Raw genomic sequence first — 23,861 nt, 5'->3', positions numbered from 1 at the left:
GTTGCTATCTGTTCCTTCATTCTGAAAATTGAACATGCATATTTGTATTTAAAGCCATGTGTGTGAAATTTCAAAGCCAGATATTTAATTTTAAGGATTAAAATATCCTTATTGACAAGTCTCTGGTTTTCCATGTGAATCTATGTCTGCCTTCAGTCCTGACTGAGCTGACATAGACACATCACCTTAAACTTCAGTGGTTCTGCCTCCTTTATAGTCACACATTTTAGATCCTCTAACAATAGGAATATTATGTTTAAGCCAATTCTTTATATGGCAATTTAAAAAAAATAAGTTTTATTTGTTCATGGTACAAATAAAATATAATGAAAGAGAAAAACTAATGCTTTCAATAATAAAGCTAAAATTTATCCAATCTTCTCTAGATAAGATGAATCAAAAATTCAATTAACTGAGACCTTCTATAAAGTAGCTCGTCAGTGGTTCTCAAAGTATGGCACATGGAGCTCTGGGAATTCCTAAGACCTTTTCAGGGAGGTCAGTAAGTTCAAAATAATACCCCTCCCTTTTCTAACCATGTTATCTATATGAAGCTAGATTTCCTTTATATACTCACTTCAACTAAAACAATAAATCCCAACATACTAAATACAGAAGCAGATGAGAAAATCCGGTTGTCTGTTAAGCCAAACAATAAAGAAATGTTCAGAACCACATAAAATTACATTTTAATTATTATTTATGGTATTTCTTCTTACTGTTTTTGAAAATAAAGTTTTTCAAAAATAAAAATATTGTTAACCTATTAGGCTTTTTAAAATTTATTTTAAAGTGAATCAATATATAAATATTTTAAATGATCAGTTTTAACTTCTAACAGAAAATATTGTCAGATAACAACCCATAAAAACAAAAGCTTTTTGGACTTCTCGATAAATTTTAAGAGTTAAAAAAGGTGTTCTGTGACCAAAATAATTGAGAACCTCTGATCTATGGAATCACCAACATCATTAGCCACAATCATTTCAATAAATTAAATTCAATAAATATTTATTAAATGTCCACAAAATGCTAGGCTCTGAGGATACAAAGATGAAATATGAAATAGTTCCTGTCCTCAAGGATCTTACATATATTGGATTGAGACAACATATTAGAAAGTAGAATACAGAATATTAGAAGACAGTATCTAATTTGGAAGTTATAGGTTTATTTTGGACTAACAGTGATTTGATACTACCTCTAGAAAAATTAGTGTAGTCACTCATTCAGTAACTTATTTCCTTCTGCCCCTATAGTCATCTAATTCATTGGTTTAAATAACAAATGGTGAACAGACATAGAAATGTAGGAAGATTTAATATTTTACTTAGGGCAAATTGTATTGGTAGAACAGCAGTGTGATTGCTAAGAGACTTGATTACATAGGCCTTTGGTTTAGGAGAGAAAAAAAGTAAAGCTGCCTATAATATTTTTGACCTCTGAAGCAGTTTTAGTAGTACTCTCTGATGTAGTCAATAAGAAATGAAAACATAAAGTCATTGCCATTGAGATCGTGGGGGTACAGTCTGAGTCACTGAAGTTGCAGCATTATTGTCTGAAGTGCTAGGCATGGATAAGAGAGGAATGGTAGTTAATGAATGTCAGTGGAGGTAGCTTAACCAATGGCAGGACTTGCAACTGAAATCTTTCTAGTAATTGATGAAGCAAAATCTTCACACAGATTGGACTACCAAATGACAAATGTACAGCAAGCAAAGTAACAGTGGGCCAATTTAAGCAAAAACTTGTTATGGTGTTCATGACCCAAAGAATCCATGATGATTCATGGAGAGAGATTTTTTTGGAGGGTGAAGGGGAAGAAAATGGTCATAAAAACCACATGCCAAATTTGCATCCTGAGGAAAGTTTGCAGTTATACATATAACCAGCATCATCTTCAAATTTAAAGAGCAATGCAATATGCTTACTTCTGAAAATTACCTTACCTCTTAAAAACAGGTCATTAAACATGTATGCTTTTCTTTCATATAGTAATGATCAATTATATTTTGATTAATGCCCAATAGTTTCTGGATTTCTAGGAAGATACATTGTACTGAATCATTAGACTTCAGTTCATTGTTCATATAGGTAATGTATTTTCTCTCTTTTAGGTTCTTCAGCTGGGATCAGACATTCTTCCTCAGTATAAACAAGAGGCTCCAAAGACTCCACCACACATTATTTTACACTATTGTGCTTTTAAAACAACCTGGGATTGGGTGATTTTAATTCTTACTTTCTACACCGCCATTATGGTTCCTTATAATGTTTCCTTCAAAACAAAACAGAACAACATAGCCTGGCTGGTGCTGGACAGTGTGGTGGATGTTATTTTTCTTGTAGACATTGTTTTAAATTTCCACACGACTTTTGTGGGTCCGGGTGGAGAGGTCATTTCTGACCCCAAGCTCATAAGGATGAACTATCTGAAAACTTGGTTTGTGATAGATCTGCTGTCTTGTTTACCTTATGACATCATCAATGCCTTTGAAAATGTGGATGAGGTAAGCTATCTCCATATGTAGAAGTCACCCAACTTTCAATTAACTCTTGAGTAAGTGGAATTCATATATTATTTAAAACACACATTTTAAGCAGCTAAATATAACAATGGGTAAAGCATTGGGCCTGGAGTTTAAATCTGGCCTTAGCTACATATCAGTTACATGACTTTGCACCATTTAACTTCTATCTGCCTTAGTTTCCAAATCTGTAAAATAGCACCTACCTTTGATGGTTGCTGTCAAGATCAAATGTGATAAGTATTCTTAAGCATATTATATGTAATTATTGATTACTATTAGTTTAAATTTTCCTCTACCAATCTCTTCTCCTACTTTTTGTTAACCAGTTAATTATTATATTTGACTAACTTGAATTTCTTCTCTTTTTTAATGAATAAATTCTCATATATATTCTAATTTTGGAAACCTAGACTAGCTACAGTTCTAAATTTCCAACTAATACTAAGATCCTATTATCTTAGGTAGAGAAATATCTAGAAGACATGCAATGAAATAATAATAGCTAGTATTATTAGCTAGTATATGCTTCATTAAGATTTGAGAAGCACTTTAGAAATTCTATCACATTTTATTTCTCATAGCCCTAAAAAGGAGGTACTATTGTTATTCTCCTTTCATATTTGGAAACTGAGGCTATCAGAGATTAAGTGATTTATCCAAAACCACCCAAATAATACAAGTCAGAGATCAGATTTAAACTCAGGTCTTTTTGATCAGGGAGTAAACACTTTAATTCCCAAAGTAAATTATTAAACCAGCATGCAGAAGTGTTTTCTTTTAACAATTGTAACTTAGCTCACATATGTAGTTTCAAATTGGTTAAAGAGATGTTGAAACTGTCGAAAAGACATCTATGAATATTCCTTTCTTTTCTTTCTTCTAACCCCATCTCCAAAAACTGTATTCTTATAAAAGATAATCAGAGATTTGTTGATTCATCTGGGGAGAGTGAAGTTATATTTGAATGCTGGCCATTTTTGTTCCTATCTTTAATTATCTTTTTAAACAGAATTTTTAATTCTACTTCAAAGTGGTAAGTTTTTTTTTTTTTTTAGCACATTTGTCAATGAAAAGATGGAGTAAATGACCCCAAAGATTCTTTTCATTCTATGATTATAATGTTGTGTATTAAAAATTGAAGCTGTTGTTTAATTGTGTTTGATTTTTGGTGCTTCCTTGGATGGTACTGAATGGTTTGTCATTTTCTTCTTCATAGATTAAGGCAAAATATAGTTTAAGTAACTTGCTCCAGGTCACATAGATAATAACTATCTGACACCAAATTTGAACTCAGGTCTTCCTGATTCTAGACACAGTGTTCTATCTACTGGGGCATCTAGCTGCCCCTAATATTTAAGAGTAAATCTTCTTTTAAAAAAATCACTAAAAATCTACACATTTTAGCCTTATAATTAATAACATAAAATTTCAACTTGCCAGAATTAGCAAAGAAGAAACAAGCAATAAGCATTGCTAATAACATATAAATGATTCAGTGAAGGTAAAATCTATTATTCAAATGTGTTCATAATGACATTTTTCCTAACTTAATTTCCCTATAGGACCTTCTCTATTCCAGTAGATCATGCAAATGTGATTATATTTATTAGTGTTTTGGGAAACTTTTCAGCTATTTTTCCTTCATGACCAGAGATAGTAAGATTATATTATAATAAGATCATAACATAAGGTAATACATGAACCAGTGGATTTTTAAGAATGAATTAACTTTGCATAAAGTGCCCTCCACCTCATTTGTACCATTAAATGCTCAGCACCTTTTTATTAATTATTTTTAAAATTCTATAACTTTTAGTTGAATAAGCTTTTCTTAGTGTAAAGCATATATGTGATTAAAATAATTATACTTTGTAAGGTTCAGGAAGCATTTGGTGAGTAGGATTATACTGGCCCATAAATATTTTTCTAGAGGTACAACTTGGACACCATTTTAACTTATTGATTTAACTTAAATTGTTTATTTAAATTAAATATTTAAAGCATACCTTTTGCATTGATTCTTTTATTTTATATAACCAAAGTTTCCCCTATTATCATATCTTCTACTCTTCCTGAGAGTCATCCAATATAAGAAGTAACATTTTAAGAGAAAAGTAAAAGAAAAAGAGGAAGAAGAACAATCAGTGTAACTAATCAATACATTGAAAAAATACAAAAATATATTAAATGTACCACAATCAGTGCTCTCACTTCTGTAAGTGAATGAGGTCATAGTGTCTTATCATATCTCTTCTTTGGGGCTTCTTGTTTTTTATAATTCTGGAATAGTCATTTTTGATTATTTTATGGTTAACCTTGTTTTTTCAGTCATTTTAGCCATGTCCAATTCTTTGCAACCCCATTTTTTGGGGGAGGGCAAAGATTTTTTTTCCATCTCATGAGAAAATTGAGGCAAAAAGGATTAAGTTACTTGCCCAGGGTCATCATAGTTAGTAAATGTCTGAGGTCTGATTTGAACTCAGTTTTTCCTGATTCCAGGGCCAACACTCTAACCATAGAGCCACTTACCTGTTCTCTGATTGGCTATTCATTTTCATTGTTATAGAAACTATGTGTATTGTTTCATTTTCCTCCTTTTACATGCTTCAATCTGCATCCACTTGTGTAAGTCTTCCTAGTCTTCTTTATATTTAGTAGATTAGTCATTTCATATTGTATAGTACTATTCAATTACATTCATGCACTACATTTTGTTTAGTAATCTTTCAGTCAATGTAACTTGTTTCTAGTTCTTTGCCACTATAAAAAGTACTGGGTATAATAACTTTGGTGTATTTGGGGGCTTTCTTCTGTTGTCAATGATCTCTTTGGAGTATACCCTTCAAACTGGAATCCATTCATCAAAAGGTATTGGTATTTTAGTCATTTTATTTGTGTAATTCTAAAATGTTTTCCAAAATGATTGTAGTGATTCACAGTTCCACTACCAGTGTGTCAATTTTCTCACAATCTTTCCAACATTTCTTCTTTCCATCTTTTTTCTTTGTTTGTCTATTGTTAGATATGAAGTAAAACCTCAAGGTTGTTTCAATTTGCACTTGCCATATTATTAAGGATTTGAAGCATTCTTTCACATGATCATTAGTTTGTCATGCTTCATTTTAGAACTTTATTTTTTTATGTATTGGCTCATTTATAACATTGACATAATAATCTATTGCATTCATGTATTCTGAACTCCAATCCTTCTTTCACTACTTTCTCTTAGCATTCACATATTTCAAAGTTAATATGTACAAATTAGTTAACTTTTAAATATTTCAGGATACTCTACTAAATAGTAAAGACAGCTTCTATTCCCCTCTCTACTATTAAATGTATCCTTCTGGAACTTAGTTTCCTCATCTGTAAAATGGCATTCATTTTTAACATTGCCTTTTTACCTTACAAATATAAACTCAAGTAATATGTATTAAGTATCTGATATATGCATGACATTGGGCTCTGCAAATATGAGCTATCAATTTTATTCTCATCATCATTACTACTATTTCATTAATTTATGATTGTTTTCCTAACTAGAGTGTGAAAAATATGAAGTCAGAGACTGTATCATATACAAATATATATTTTACATATATCTGTCTCATATATATGACAGAGACAGTGGATACTGATTCAAGTGAAGCATTAACATGCTACATATAAATTATATACTACTCCAAAAAGTATAACAAGGAGATAGTGACTTATAGTTTGGAATGCTAGGGAGAAACTTTGAGTATAAAATTTTACTTTGTTCATATATTGTGTAGCTGCAGTATACTCAGGATTTCATAGACGCCTCCTTTTTTAAAGACTGATTCAAATATTTCCTGCAAATCATATGATTTACTAAGAATATCTGTGGATAAGATGGAGTTCTTTTGGGGGAAGGTGATGAAGGATGACCAAAATTTTATTAAATAAATCTATTCTATGAGAAGGCTTGGTAGCTACAATAATGTACTGAGTATAAAAGATAAATTATGAAGCTATCAATATTCATAATAATAAGTTTAACTTTGATCTGGACTTTTGCTCATCTGACACTAAAGAAAGATAGGCTAGCTTATGATAATATATCCAGTTTTACAGCACAGGAAGATTTAGAAAATTCTGTTATTAGATGAATGTGATTTTTTTTGATATTATAAAACTTATAGGCCTTTAATGCAGATGGATTAATTTATGATAAAATAAGTAAGAAATATATGGGGTGTGAGAGAAGAAAAAAATTCTTGTGGATGTTGTCCTTAAAATATACAAGGAGATGAAATTAGTTGCATGGGAAAAAGAGAGTAGGACTATATTTTACACTCCATGAAAGGTTTTGTGGAGACATTTTAGATATTAGGTATTTTGTTGTTGTGTGTAATTTAATTCAACAAACTTGTATTAAGTATGTACTATTCTGGTTGCATTTTAGCACATGCTATATGTTTACAAATATTTAAAAATGATATTTCCTGATTTTGAGAAGCTTATGTTCCACTAGGAGACAATAATATTCATTTATGTATAATACAATGTGGATGGTAATGGGCTAATTAGAGATCCAAGTGCTCTGAGTGCTTTTAAGGAGGAAATGAAACTTTCAGTAATAGGATGCTTGGAATAGGTCACACTTAAGATGAAACTTGAAGAATGATAAGGATTCTGAAATACAGATATTGGAAATGTAGAAAGATTGAAATCCAGGGATTTTGTGGTTCAGTTGTTTTCAGTCATATCAGACTATTTGTGACACCATCTTTGGCAAAGATAGTGAGCCATTTCTTTTTCCAACTCATTTTACATATGAAGAAACTGAGACAAATAGGATTAAGTGACTTGCCTAGGACTTGTCCTGTTAGTGTCTGAGTCCAGATTTGAATTTAAGATAATGAGTCTTCCTGACTCCCAGCCTCCCAGCTCTATCCACTGTGCCTCCAAAAATGAGTGACAGACAGAATGTCTTGTGCACTTGATGAGAGACCACATATTGGCCTTGGAGAACAATTAATAATCATTAAGAATAGGGAGCAGCTATAACATGTCAGTTTATTGTCTTTCCATGGAATGCTTTATAAAAAAGGAAATGTGCTTTTATCAATTATGCATATCCTTGAATTAAAAAAAATTAGTATTTTTTTGATATTTCTTGAGTCCTTATGGCATAATAGGGCATTGAGATAATTGGTTTGAAGTGGATTGTTTATGCTTTTTTCTCTTCATCTCAAATTGGTCACAAAAAAAATTAATTAGCAAATGCCATATCACAACAATAGAGAAGGTCCTAATTTATTTTCCAAAAACTTACAGACTATCAACATTCTTAATCACTTCTGTTTAGAAGTAATTGTTTTTTGTCTGTATTACTTTTCTTAATTCTAAAAATTTAATGTTTTGGGCAAATTACATAGTCCTCTCAGCTTTGGTCAACATGAACATTTTAAAATTTTCTACTAAGCAGTTTTCCTAATTTGGAATGAACCAGATTTTTTCAGGTTCACAAAACTTTTGTCAATATTCCTTCTTAAGTAGTTAGTTTTTAATCTTATTTTGCACAAAGTTGTGAGCTTTGGCATTACTCCTTTATTTGCTGTCTCTGGAATAACTTTATTTTGTATTCTTAGGTTTTCAGGTATACTAATTAGTCTGCTTTGAAGAACTTTAGATAAAATCTTTTGAAATCTTATTAAATAAAATATTCCCTTTGTTATTTTCTCTTTGGTACATGTAATAATGATTTTTCAATAAAATAAAAAAATGTGACAAGAAGGGCAAAACCTAAGAAATGCTCTAGTTTACATCTTACTTTACTAGCCTCATGATTCTTTTTCTGATAATAGTCCCAAATGATGTTTATGAAAAGTTCAGGCTTCCATACATGAATTTAATCTCAAAAGGTTAAGGATTTATTCTGAACATTCAATGGTTCCTTAATAACCTATTTTTGAGCTATCTTTCATAAATTTATATACTCATTTTAGCTTATATTCTCTCAGGAGTAACAAATGCATATGGTTATGGTCTGTTTTATAGCAAGGCCTCAGATTTCTACCAGGTTAAATATTGTCTCATATTTAAACTTTTAATGTCCTTTAGGGCCTAGCATGGTGCTCTATATACAGTAAGTGTTTAATAAATATTTTTGAATAAATGAATAACAACTAACTTTTAACAGCATTATGTTGGAGAGTCTACTAAGAAAATCTCTTTCCCCCCCCTCTAAGTCCTTACCTCTAACAGCTTAAAATATAAGGCAGCATAATGTCTTCTCTGTGAAGATAAAGATAAAAATTAATAACTGAATCATATATACTTTCATTAAAATTTTTAGATTTTTTTTGTTTAAAAAAATTTATTTTTTCTTCCTTCTACTTCCCTTCCCCATTGCAAAAAGAAAAAAAGAAAAGAATAAAACACCCTTGTAACAAATATGCACAAACAAAACAAATTCTCATATTGGCCAAATAAAAAAAAAATGAATGCCTTATTTTACATCTTGAGTCCATCACCTCTCTGCCAGGAGAAGGATAGTATGCTTCATCACAGTCCTCAGGAATTGTGTACATTTTATTGATCAGATTTAAGCCTTTTAAAGTTGTTTGCTTGAACAGTGTTGTTGTGTTGCTTAAATTATTCCTCAGTTCCTGCTTACTTCACTTTGCATCAATTCATATGTCTTTCTCTAGTTTTCCTGAAGCTATCTCTTTTGTTATATCTTATGTTTTATTATATTCTTACACCATATTGTTTTTGACCATTTGAGAGTTGATAAATTTTCTCAGTTTTTAGTTCTTGGCCACTAAAAAAGAAAACTATAAATAATTTTGTATATGTTTTCCCTTTTTTATGGTGTGGACCTAGTGATGCTATCAATGAGTAAAAATATAGTAGCTACAGTAATTTTAGGAACATAGTTTGATATCACTTTCTTAAGTCAACTAATAATTCCAGCAATAAAGCATTGATGTTTATTTTTTTTTCCACAGCTCTTCAGGCATTTGCTATTTTCTTTCTTTTTATGCATTTGGACAAATGATGTTGAATGAATTTTATTTCTTGAATTCTTAATGAATTGGATTTTTATATGGCTATTGATAGATTGAATTTCTTAGGTAAATGTCTGTTTGTGTCTGTTGAATATGTATTAGTTGGGAATGGCTTTTATTTTTGTATATTTCAAAACTTTAAAAAAAAGTATCTTAGAAATGAAACATTTAGTAGAGAAATTTTCTGCAAAAATTTTTCCTCGTTTTTTTTTCCCTTCTACTTTTAGCTGAATGAGTTTTATATCAGTGAAGGACACAATTTTCTGTCAATAAAATTATCCATTTTATTTTTGTGATCCTGTCAATTCCTTTATTTGGTAATGAACTTTTCCTCTCTCCATATATTAGAAAGGTGATTTCTTCCTTGATTTAAAAAATTTTTTGTGATGTGATTTAACAAATGTTTTCATTTAGAACATATTCGTGTATGGAATGAAATATTGTTCTAAATCAATTTTCTGATGGACCATTTTCCACTTTTCCCTGCAGTATTTAAAAATTGCCAATTCTTACTCCTTTTTCTGTTCCAGCTCAGTTTTCAAAAGGCACTGATATGTAACTCCTATTGTAGGCTTTCCATTTAAGTTTACTTCTAATGATTGATTCCATTTCTTCCAGGGCCATCTGTAGTCATGATGATATATAGCTTTCACATGGACCCAGATGGTTGTAGAGGAGAAAGTGAGGCTGTGACATTGAACAACTCTTTCACTTAAATCCAATTCACTTGCATGTTATGATATCATCTGCCTGATATTATGGGTCCTCCTTGAGAATGGAGGGCAAACAACAAAACAACAGCTTCTGATGATTAAAATTGCAATTATTTGAGAAAACAATAAGTTTTTTTTTTAACTTGAGTCCTAATCTCAAGAGCTAAGATGACAATCACTCAGCAATAGGTTTTCAGTATCTAAACATTTCAGCAATGTACTAAGTTCAGAACATACTGTCAAAGAATAGTCTAATCTCAATAGTTTTTGATCTCCAGGACCTCACAAGCTAATAGAGAAGACAACATGTAAACAACTATGTATGAACAAGATAAAAACAGGTTAAAATAAAAATCATCAACAGAAGGAAGGCATAAATTAAAGGAGGAGGAAAGGCTTCTTGTAAAAATATATGATTTTAGTTGTAATTTATAAGTAAGTAAGCCAGAGAGGGAAGTAAATATATGTGAAGTACAATATAATATTAGGCATGGCAGGCATCCAACGAGAATGCCAGAAGTTGGGAGTTAGAGTATCTTGTGTAAGGAACAAGAAGGAGGCTGGTGTCATGAGATTGTAGGGAACCTGATGGGCAGTAAGGTGTGAGAAAATTGTAAATTTTGGACAGAGCTAGGTCATAAAAAGCTTTAAATTTCAAACATAGGATTTTGTATTTGACCTGGAGATAAAAGGGAGATTACTGAATAAGGAGGTAGCAATTCACTTGTGAATGAAAGATAGACTAGAAAAGGGAGAAATTTGTGGTCAGGAGGTGAACCAGAATGCTAGAATATTAGTTTAAACATTAGGATCCCTCTCCTCAACTTTCAGTGACTAAGTCACTTTGACTATTATAAAATGAACAAATTAAAAATAAAGGACATATGAAGAAAAAATTTAATGTCTCATGTTAGCCTAGAATAATAGGGAGGGGGAGAGGAAGAAAAAAGAGGAATTTATGTAACTTTATTATATGTTTAAAAAGCAAGTTGTATGTAATATATTTGTAGTTTAAAGTGCAATTGTCTTTTATTATACCATGTTATGGAAATGATTGCCTTATTCTACAAATTAAAAATAAAATAAAAAAACCCAAAACAAAACATGTCCAAGCATTAACAGCTAAGGGTTTGCAAATGGCTTCTGTCAGTAGAGAGGAGAAGACATATGGTAGAGATGTTGTGAAGTTAGAATAGACAATCCTTGGCAACACAATGGAAATAGGTATGAAAGAGAGTGAAAAGCTGAGGATGAAATTTAGGTTGTGAATGACCAAGGGGGATGGTGGTATCCTCAATAGAAAATATAGGAAGAGAGTAGAGTTTTGGAGGAAAATATGATGAAGTCAATTTCAGACATGTTGAATTTAAAATGTCCAATGGGCAGTTAAGATGTGAGAATGGTAGTTTAAAAAGAAGTATTTGGTCTCTCAGTGTTTTGGAAAAGGAAGACTATCAGTGGGGGTGCCATGAGTATGAGTCACAGATGGGAAGTCAAGGGGCAAGTAAAGAACTTTACTAACATGCCAAACGATCTGCTTTTGCAAGTAGTGAATTCAAATTTCTGGGATATTAGTTTGCTTTTTATAATCTGTCAGGCCCACTTAGAATTCATAGTCATTCTGCAGCATTATTGTGGTAACTGAGGATGTAAGAGCAAAGCATTCAAGGAGAAAGAAGAGTAACAAAAGAGGAAGATAAATCAAGGGAAAAAAAGAGTATTGGAATGCAAGTGGCATGACATTATCAGAAAAAAATTCTCTAAGGATAGACAAGTAGGCAAGATCAAATATTTTTATAATTGTGAAGGCGGTCCTTTTAGATAAAATTGTAGGGTTTATTACCAAGGAGAAGTAATTATGACAACAGTGGATGATACTATTTACTTTATCAAGTCCTTGCATAACATGCTTCCTATTATTCTTCCACAGAGTTCAGGGTTAGGTGAGTAGATCTGGGAATCATTAGCATAGAGATAATAATATCTAAAATATCTAAATCTTTGGATTCATCTAACACTAGGCTACTACATTTGATTGCTACAGTAAAGAACATTATGTACTTAATATTTTTCACTGACCAGCTTTTTTATTTTTTAATAATTGCCAAATCATTTTGATGATTATTGCTTACACTATTTGTTACTATTGAATCCCGTTCCTTCCTGATTTTTTCTTTTTGCTTTCTTTTCTTTCTTTCTTTCATTTTTTCTTTTATTTCTTTTTACTATTTTACTTGATATTCTTGGCTACCTTTTTCTTAATTTTTTCAAGCTCTATGAAGTAATCTTGTGGTAATTTGGTTGACATGGTGTTGTGTAAGCAAAATTGAGTTATATTGGCCTGTACTACTCAAGAGTATGCTTTATGCTTTGTTAGTTATTGTTGTGGTTTAGTCATTTAACTTAGGTCTGCCTTTTGAGGTTTTCTTGCCAAATACACTGAAATTATTTACTGTAGAGAGCTGGAATTCTGAAGAAGTATACTTGAAACAAGGGGTTAATTCAGTGGAATTGATGAGATAATGTTTTTTTAGTTCACATATATATTCACATATATACTTAGTATGGTGATATATAATGGTTCTCTAAGTTCACACATAATCAGTATGCTAAATAAGATATATAAGGCCTAAGAGGGACTAGAAGAGAGACATTCTTTCTTTGACCAGCCTCGTGGTGGCTCTTATGCCTCCTGCACTAAGATCAAGACTGGGCCAGAATAAAGAATATAGACTCTATTTTTGACCATTCTCAGCAGGTGTCTATCCTGCTGAGAGCGAGGCCCATCTGAGGGACCTCCAGAAAGCTAGCCTGAACATTACAGTTTACTACGTTCTTCTCTAGCTCATTTTACAGATGAAGAATTAAGGCAGGCAGGGTTAAGTGACTTAGTTAAAATAATTTAGTCAAAGTATCTGAGGTTGGATCTGAATTCATAAAGATGTGTCTGGAAGCTTGACAGTCTATCTGCCCTAGTTATTTTTTAATAGCAGTAGAATACCTGCTCAATATATCTATTGAGAAAGTGAATCTAATGGGCATAGAAAGACAATGAAGCCAAGACCTCATCTTTTAAATTTCAAGCTTAAACTAAGAGGCAACTATCTCCATTTAACCTATATAAGTATATCTATCTGTCTGTCTCTCTACCTATCTATTCATCTATCAATATGAATATACATGCACATACTTTATGGTTTAAGAATGATACAAACATTCACATAAGAAATAAGCACTGTAAATCTAAACATTAGATCAAGTTACAATAGGTTATCAGACATATTATAGGCCATTGGTAAATGTATTTTGGATGGAGAAACATAAATGCTAATGGTAATATGTTCAAACATTTTAGAATACAACATCAATTCAATTTTTTTTTACTATAGTAGTTAAATACAACATTTTTGCTAAAGGCACATCACCTGAAATATAAAATACTTCATTAACTGATAGAACAGGAGGGAACCAATTAAATGCAATGAATTTTTATGACAATTCATGTTAAATTAATATTCAGTTTACAATTTTATATTTTAAAATGAATCCAGTATAATAAAAAGTTGAGGAATTTGAGGATATCACTAAGATACATTTATATGTTTCTATGAGAGAAGCAACTAACATATGAATGAGTCTTCTCATCATGTTTTATAGGAAAATTGGAAAGAAACAAAATCTAGGGAACTGGCTTTATAATCTACTATAACTTGTTTTGGAAATGTTTTTGAGTTAGCATGTGAAAAATTGGTCTTGGTAAAGATCATATGCTCAGTAAAAAATGAGATTAAAAAGGACCGTTTAAGAATATATGCTTATGGGGGGGGGGCAGCTAGGTGGCACAGTGGATAGAACACCAGCCCTGAAGTCAGGAGACCTGAATTTGAATCTGGCCTCAGATACTTAACACTTCCTAGCTGTGTGACCCTGGGCAAGTCACTTAACCCCAATTGCCTCAACAACAAAAAAGAAATATGTATGTGTATGTATGTATACAAACACACACACACACACACACACACACACACATATATAAATATATGCTGACATATTCTTTCCATGTGTTTGGAACACCTTGTTGGTACTAACTTTGTAAGATTTTGTAGAGAAGAAAAATATGACTGAAAAGATTAAGCCTGGGAGGATTATCTATACTCTAAATTTACATAAAATTTACTTAAATTGTCCTGCCTTCCATTCCACCTAAAAGATATCTTATGAGATCCAATTTCCCAGAAGAGGAAATGATTAAAATGCTTAAAAACAATAACAATATACTTAATAAATTTGTTATTAGCACTAAGTAGTATGATTTAATGGTAGTCTTATTGTTATTCATAAGTAATTGTTAAGGAAACCTATAAAACATCACTATTGATTTTTTTTAAACGTTATGATACCATCAGTGGCATGGATGCATTTCTGAACAGGTTAAGTACAGTGTCATGAAAAACATACTGGATTTGGCTATAGGCAACTTGACTCTACTGTTTGTGAAATATGTTTAATATATGAAATATGACAAGTTATTGAAGCTTTCTCAATCTTACTTTCCTTATCTAAAAAATATAGTATTTAGACTAGATGAGTCCTGAGTGTCTTCTAGCTCTAAATTCCTGGATAAATGACCATTTTTCATCTTCCATTAAAATTAGAAAAATTGTGTTTCTTCTGAGCTACCTAGAAAAATATGCAATACATTAAATGTCATAGTCAGGAGATTAAAACTTATGTATATAGGAGTAGTGCATGTCAAGTTTTTCTGGGATGTTTATTTTGTTCACATTTTATATTGACTCTGGAATCATTGTTATTCAGAAGAAAAATATTCCCCTTACAATGTAGTATTTAAAATTTAATGTACTATAGATATTGCAAGGGGGAAAAAAGATGTTAAGTTCAATCCATTTAAATTCAGGCTCTCTTATTGGAACATATTAAGTAATGTATCATCTACTAGGGGATCAATTCCTCATAGATTTTTTGATAGCAGGAAGTGGAGAAGTGGACTGAAAACAAAGGTTTTTATCTATTGCATATCAAGATAAAAAGGCAAGTTTTTAGAATAAAAAATGAAATCACAGCTATTGTTATTGTTTATGAATGGATATAGAAGAATAAGCACACAAAATCCCTCATGGATAAAATGTGACCATCATCTAAAATTTGATTGGTTCTCTTTAGGTGGTTTTCTGTTAAGTTGCCTCATAATGTTTTGCTCAACAATGGTCTGATAAATATCATTGATGGTGATAAGTATTACTACAGGAATCAGGAAATTGTAAAAACAGAATTTAATTTAGAATAACAATAGTGAACATGTGTTGAACATCCTCTCTCTCTCTCTCTCTCTCTCTCTCTCTCTCTCTCTATGTATATATATATATATATATATATATATATATATATATATATATATATATATATATATATATATATATATATATATATATATATATATATATATATATAAACCCACCTGTGGACCAGTGTGGTTGAGGGAGTGGCGTTTCTCAGAAAAGAAACTCTAAATTTGGTCTTACTGAATAAGATCATCAGGGAGTCTGACCTTTAAAAGAGGAGAGTGCAGCTTTCCTTTTTCTTTCTGACTAATTGTCTCTGCCTCAGTGTTCTGGGGAAAATTCATCAAATAAAGTTCTAGGACTTTCTGTAAAAGGGAAACACAAAATACTCATATACATACATTGTCAGATACTTGAAATCTAAAATCACAACCCATTATACTAATTATATTGTCCTAAAGACATTCTGTGGAACTATTGAATGGATATTTTACTTTCACTTCTGTACCACATCAGTACAACTATCTAGCCAGAGAATGGATTGGATTTCTAAATTCTTGTGGATTCAGCATCCTTCTGATAGTTTGTCCTGGTGCCTCATGCATCTTCTCCTCTGAGAAGATAGGTAGTTGCAGGAAGAATCTCTTCTGGGACAAAGTAACCATGATTTAGGAATTGAGAATTTCTCAAACTCATGTGATAGCCACCAATGTAAAACATTTAGTTCTTAGTATTACTTTTTAATGGCCTGTGTCCAGGGAAGAAATACAAAGGAGCAAAGTTTACCATGAATTTGATGTCCCATCTAAATTCATCTAAGCAAGCATATGTTGTTGATTCTACTTGGCTTCAATAGTAGCCATTATTACTTCTCAGGGAAGCAAAGGAAGACATTCCTTATTTCCCTTGATTTCCAAGAGAGTTGATAGGAAAAAAAAAATGTTGTACTTAAGGGGAGACAAAGGTAATTAAAACCTTTGTCTTCTCCTTTTATTGCTTATTTATAGGTCATATTTTCCTGGTCATCTTTGACAGAACTCCATTGTCACAGGAACCAATTAAGGATTGTGGCTTCATCTCAACAAGCAGTGCTGAGTTGTGTGCTTGTTCTCACAGAGTCATGGTATATTTTTCATGGAATTTCTCTCATTACATATATATTTAGATACAGAAAAGATGTTTCTCATCCAGTATGGAGTTGTGTGTTTGATATATATGTCTGACATTTCAAAGAAGCATGGTAACATAATAGAGAGCTCACTTGTGCTCTGTTCAAGGCCTGCCTCTGAAATATAGAGGCTATACAACTCTGGGTGAGTCACATAATCTCTCATGCTCCAAACAACTTTATATTTTGTAGAAGACTTAATAATATTCCTCTGTACAGGAGTTTCCCTGTGCCAATGAAGCCACAGTTCTAAATCTCTCCCTCCTTCCACAAAAGGACAAAGATACCTATAAACTTAAGCAGCAAAGATGAATGGTATTCTTTTCTGTTAAATGAAAAAAATGATTGATAGTTGACATTCATATAAAATATGTTTTTCATATAACCATTCCCAATTTTCATTAAACTTTGTGGTTTGTCAGACTATATTGTAAACTTGGAAGAAATTAGGAAGAGATATAAGGGGAAATAATTGTATTTTAGGATCTATACAAACAGAAATTGTTTTGTTCTTCCCAGCACTTATCCTAAAGTTTGGTACATATTAATCACTTAATAAATGTTGATTAATTGATTGATTAAGCAGTTTGAGGTAGTCAAGTACAGAAATAGTAAGCCAATCAACATTTATTAAGTGACTAATATGTGATAGGTAGTGTGCTAAACAATGGGAATACACACACAAAAAAAGATAGTTCCTACCCTCAAGGAATTTACAATCTAATATAATAAACAAAAGAAAGTTGAAAAAGAGAGGGAAAGAGGAAAAAGTATGGGTTCATGGCAGACACATGGCAGATAAATCCAGTCTAAAATGAATGAAATGGTGGTGATGGGGATGAGAAAATATTTTAGTTATCTCTCCTGTCCCCTCTCCTTAAATAGAGGTTGAGGCTCTTGTGTTAACATCAGAGGGGCAGTAGGTTCTGATGAAGTGTAAGTTTCTAAGCAGAAGAGATTTTGCTAGATGATAAGATTTCCCAAGGTGAATTTAAATGGAAGCAAGGAGGAGGGAGATAAGAAGTACATAATAAATGTACTATATATAAAGCTGCACATAGATCCACAGTGGGACTTCTGGACTACCATTAGCTAGTTATGTAGTCTACTACATAGCTACTTATATAGGATATACACAAACACATATATTCATATTGGATGTCTAAACATCTAGAGATGTGGCGGCATTGGTTAGACATATCTAGAATGTTACCAGGTGACACTATAAGTCCTGTCTTGAGGGAGAAGGAGAAATGATTACAAGGCTGATTCCATTGTTCTCCTTTGAGAGAGAGAGGTGAGAGAATTGTATCTTTCTGTTTCCTTAAATGTTGTTGATCTCAGGATATAATTGAATTAAAAGCTACTTTCCTGGACTCTTATCTAAAGGGGAGAGTACTCTAATGTTGCGTGTACTGGCTTGCTCTTTCATGTCAAAATTTTTAGGTTATAAAAGTCACAAATAGTGAATACAGAATAAATCCATTAAATAGAAAACAGAAATTAGAGAAGTCATATAGATTGTAATATACCAGAAAATACAGAAGAGTAAATAAACTTCTGAGAGTGAGATACACTTAACCATGAGAGAGACTCCAATCTCATCTAAGGGGAAATTCTCCAAAGACTCTAGGCAGGCAAGCTGGAAGCCAAGGACATGTTGAAGAGCTAGCACCCACTACATATCCATAAGAAATATTTTTCTTTCTCTTTCCTAGAGTCAGTCTCAAAGAGAATTTGAAAGCTTGTGGACTATGGAAATTCAGGACATAGATGGACAACCAAATAGATCAGAGAGATGATAAATAAATAGATAATTTATGAAGTGTTTACTTTGTGTCAAGCACCATGATAAGCACTAGGGAGATAAATATAAAATATGCCTTTAAGGAACTTATAATTCTAATTGGGGAAGAGAGAAGGGAGTTAAAGGAGTGCTGTGTGCATGACAATATAATTTGGAGCTGGTGGCCAGGTATGAAGTACTACCTTTGTTTTGGAAAAGTTAGGGAGAAAATTCACTTATTAGAATCTGGGATAATTCTGGGGCAGAGTTCAAGTTTCTACTTTGGAGGAAGTATGTTAATGCCTAGAGTTGGGGGGGGTTGGCATGGTTTGGAGCTATTGGCAGAACATTTTGTCAGATGTTCTCATTTGTAGATTTTTTCAGTCTAAAGTCTGAAGACATGAAGTTGTACAGTGTCTATGTAGTTACACATAGAATGCTTAATTTATCAATTACTAAGTACCTTGTATATACTTAGTACTAGTCAAGGATCTGACTATATAAACAGAACTATTGCTGTTCTCAAGAAGCTTACATTCTGCTGCAATACAACATACTCTTTGATCTACATCAAACATGAAAGGCAGCTCTGGAGTAGGTATCATAACATCTAGGTTCTAGTCTTATAGTTATCACTTACTCGTTATATTATTATTATTATTATTATTATTATTATTACTATTTCCTCCAATTTCATCTGAAAATAATTTTTAAAATATTAAAAAAAGTTTTCATTTCCAAATTCTTTTCCACCTCTTCCTCTCCTGAGACAATAAGTAATCTAATATGGTTCATATATTTGCATTCATGTAAAATATTTTCATGTAAGTCATTTTGCAGAAGATGACTTGAATAAAAGAAAGATGAAAAGAAAGTGAAAAATAGCTTGTTTCAATCTGTATATTTTAGTCTCTTACTTTTTGTTTATAGTCAAATCATATAACCTCTCTGAGATGAGTTATTAGTCTATAAAACAAAGGACTATGAGACTGGAATAAGTTAACATATAACTTGTGCTTGTATAGTATAAAATGTTCTATAGATGTTAAGTCTTATTAAATAAAACCCCTCCTTTATATCCTTGATGTGAATATAGTGAATGGCCTAAAGACAGAATAATGTATAATATTTCAATAAGTCTGTAAATGTTTCTTATTTATGTGTCTGACCTCAGGGGCTTGCAGAATTTGCAAATTGACAGAACAGCACAAAGAGGGGAGAGGCTACTGAATATGATTTCTCCATCATCCTTATCATATCTTAACTTGCCTTCATGATAATTGATGGTGTCAAATTCATATTTGATGTTAGCAATGAAGATTTGTTTGTTAGTAATGCACTGGTTAGATGGTAGGTGGGGTAATGGTAACAGTGGAAATCATTGTAGTACATAGATGGAAAAGGGACATCTGGGAAGATAGAGTAAAATGGAAAATGAGTGAAATAGTAAGAGTAGAAGATTAGCAAAATCTGTTTAAAATGAATAAAGTGGTATTTCAGGAAGATTATCCTGTCAAATTAAATAATCTGACAAAAAATGGATTGAAGATGAAGCACAAGACTCATAAGAAATAACAATAACATTCACAACAATAATGACATAACTTATTTAATGATAGCTCTTTAAGATTTGTAAAGTATCTTAAAATATTCTCATTTAATCCTCACAAAAATCCTGCTAGGTGGGCACTATTAATAAAGGAACCAAGAGAAATATTAAGTGACTTGCCTTGGCTCACATAGTTAATAACTTCCTGAGACTTGTTTTGAACTCAGGTCCTTCTGACTCCAGATCCAGTGTTCTATCAACTATTCTGCATCAGTTAGTAGAGAAGTATCTTTTAATGAGATAAAAAGTTTAATTTGCTCTTTCTCCTCTCAGAAAAAGAATAATGGTGACACCAATAAACAAAAATCATATTCTACACTTTAATCTACTTCAAGACTTTTTATAAACTCTTCCTTATTTCATTAGTAAGGTATTCTCCCACCCCAATTCAAATAACAAACCCTTTCATACCTTGTTTTTTGGGTTTCTGAAGCCCAAAACATTTATCATCTGAAAGCTAATACTCTGCAAATGTTCACTGCCTTGAAGAACTTAGGCCAGTTCTTAGATAGGAGACATATGGTTGATCATTGGGGCTATACTATACAGCCTTCAAAATTGCTTGCACTTAGTAGATATTGTACTTAGTGATATTGCCTTTGGAGTCACGGTCACATCATGTAGAAACAGAAAAGTAGCCCACAATGGAGTGAAATTAATACATTCATCTGAAAATCCTGCTGGGTATCCTAGTCTTTAAGATGTTTTAAGTCATTGATGAATTTAACTTAAGGTTATAATTAAAATCACTTCACTGAATTGTAAGAATTATAAAATAATAAATATCTTAATAATTGAACAATGCTTTCATTTCAAGGAAAATTTATTTTCCTATAATCTTTTATTCTTTTCAAATGGTCTTCTGAACTAATAATTTCTCAAGATTTGTAAACTAGCAAGTCTTAAATGACAAACATATACTACTGCATTTCACATTATTTAACACCTACTATCTGACTTTTCTTTCTTGTGTTTAGGGCCTTAGTTTTAATATAAAAAATCAATATCACATTAATTTAAGTGCTTACTGTAACAGTCACCAGAGGAGGTTGACAGATCAGATGCCTATTAGGACATCTAATTAGTGTCCAACAGTTCCTGTGTTCTTGATGCTTATAGTGTCACAGGGAGAAACAACACCAAAACAAATTATAGGAACACAGCAATACTAAATAAGAGTGCTATATGAGGCTGAAAAAAGGAATAAGACTAGCAAGTACTTGGATGGACTTGAAGCTGTGCTTCAAAGGGTTAAGAGGAATTCGGTTGACTGGAAAGGGAGAAAAGACATTTGAGAAAGGGAATGGTAAGAGCTAAGTCATAAATATAGGGAAGCATAGACCTTATATTTGCTGCAATAAGTAGTCCAGGTCATTTGTTCAGAGACATCTGTTATGGAAGGAAGTAGAAGGAAGATAATGTTTAATTGATGGAATAGCATTAGTCTGTGAAGAGCCAAGTTAAGAAAGCAGAACTTATTACTTATATTTCATAGACAAGAAGGAGATTTTTATACCCTTAAGTTCAGAAAGTGATAGGACTAGATTTCAACATAAAGAAGATTAGTTGTTATTGAGAATAGCTCATAGAAGGCAGAAACAAGTGGAAATAATTTTGTTGTTGTTCAGTGGTTTTTTTTTTTTTTTTTAGTGGTGTCCAGTGCTTCAGGACCCTTTTAAGTTATTTTTGTTTGTTTGTTTGTTTTGCCAATGTACTGGATTGAGTTATTATTTCCTTATCCAGCTCATTTTATAGATGACATTGAAACAAACAGGATTAAGTGATTTGCTCAGAGTATCAGATGTGAATTAAGGAACATGAGATTTCCTGATTCCAGATCTTATACTGTCACCATTGCACCACTTAGTTGTCTAGGTGAGAACCATTATTGTTTAGTAGTTTTTCATGGCCAACTTTCTGTGCTCCCCTTTTTGCAGTTTGCTTGCCTAAGATACTGGAGTGGTTTGCTATTTCCTTTTCCAGGTCATTTTACAATTCAGGAGTCTGAGGCAAACGGGATTAAGTTACTTGTCCAGGGTCACACAGTTAGCATGTGTCTGAGGTTATATTTGACCTCAGTTTTCCTGACTTCAGTTTGCCACTGAATCACCAAGCTGCTCAGGTAGAAAGAACCTGTAAGAAGATATTTAAAGATTCTTAAAAGTGATAAGGAAGGGAAGCTTGTGTTAAAATTGTGGACGTTGGAATAGAAAGAGGATTGGATATCACAAATACTGAATTTAAAACTTTTGGGAACTGAATAGATATGAAATATAAGAGAGAAAAAAGATTCAAGGAAAACATCAAGACTATTCTTGATAGACTGTGAACTATGGTGCTATTGAAATGAGAAAGAATTCTGGGGAAAAAGATAATTCTAAAACCTAGTATGAGTAGGTTTAATTAGGCAATCACCAATGCAATCTATCAGTACATATACACATGCATACATGTAAATATACACATGCATATGTATATATGCACATATAATATACCTATGTATGTTTGTATATATGCATGCACATGACTTGTCAAACTGCGAGTAGATCATGAGTTGGGCACAGATTTGAAGAGAAGGAAGAAAACAAATTAGATTTCCTTTAATGACTTCAGATTTCTTCCTGAAACAAAAGTCTAGCTTTTTAAGACAAATATTCTTTTGTTATCTGATTGCAGTCATATAGTTTCTAAAAGTGTGAAGTTGAGGATCTCCCAAAAAACACCCAAAGTGTATATGGTAGAGTGAACAGACTGCAACAGATTATAAGTAAGATAATATATAGAAGCAGTATAAATGATAAAATCAATTTATAATAAAAAAGTAAGATGGGGCAGACTAGTAGTGAGAATGAAGGATAATTGATGTTCTCAATTATGTCAGAAAAGTCAGAAAAATTGGGGAAAGAAAAGTATTACTTAGAGTACATTCTACATTGTTGGAGGGAATGTATTTTATCTATGAATCACAAATCCATTGGAATACTGGAGTATGTTAGAATTATAATAAGTTTTAATGCAAAAAATTATTTGGCAAAAATCTTAATTTTGATATGGTTTTCAATATCAGCCTTCCATCTTCATTAATCTTAAAATACCTTCATTTTTACCTATTTCATAGTATTATTACAACAAAAAAGAACTTTCTAATATTTCAATTAAACCATAAATTCAAGTCATAATGACATAGTAGAAATCTACTGATTAGTGGATTCAATCAGGAGACCTAGGATATCTGGCCTCTGTCATTAACTAGCTATTAACTTTCAGTATTCTGTTTTGGTTCTTTTCATCTCTGTTTCTTCATTTTTTAAAGAAGGAATTAGATTAAAAGTAAGAAAATTTGACTAGAGAGAACTACTTTAGATATGGTCTTGTCTTAATTTATCATTTAAAACATGATAACTTTTTATATTCTGAAAAATTATAAGATCCTAAAATTTTATTTCTATATAAAACCTTTCCATTTTATATAGGTGCCACCTATTGTCTTACCTCTTTTATTTTAATATTTAATTTTAATGTATTTGCAATAGGGTTGAAAATTTTAGCATGTATTTTTAACTTTTCATGGTACCTATCTCATCTCTGCTTTTAATAGCTCAAGGTCACTTAATGAACAGAATTTCAAGATGATGTTGAGACTAGCATTTGTTGGTTCCTATATTTAGCTACTGTATTTATAAGGGGAATAAGAGAAGGAGAATTAAAATG

At 31.8% G+C, this 23,861-nt stretch overlaps 1 protein-coding gene across 1 annotated transcript in view; it reads left to right on the top strand.

Annotated features, from left to right (window-relative positions):
* KCNH5 (potassium voltage-gated channel subfamily H member 5) overlaps nucleotides 1–23,861 on the top strand; it is a 472,518-nt gene that overhangs the window by 112,869 nt on the left and 335,788 nt on the right. Inside the window, exon 6 of the mRNA XM_074290315.1 lies at nucleotides 2,118–2,510. Coding sequence (XP_074146416.1) covers nucleotides 2,118–2,510 — 393 coding nt within the window. The remainder of the gene's footprint in view (nucleotides 1–2,117; nucleotides 2,511–23,861) is intronic.

Source organism: Sminthopsis crassicaudata, chromosome 2 (assembly GCF_048593235.1).
Source record: "Sminthopsis crassicaudata isolate SCR6 chromosome 2, ASM4859323v1, whole genome shotgun sequence".
Taxonomy (NCBI): domain Eukaryota; kingdom Metazoa; phylum Chordata; class Mammalia; order Dasyuromorphia; family Dasyuridae; genus Sminthopsis; species Sminthopsis crassicaudata.
Note: the sequence above shows the minus strand (reverse complement) of the source record. Positions and strands in the feature narration are given on the sequence as shown.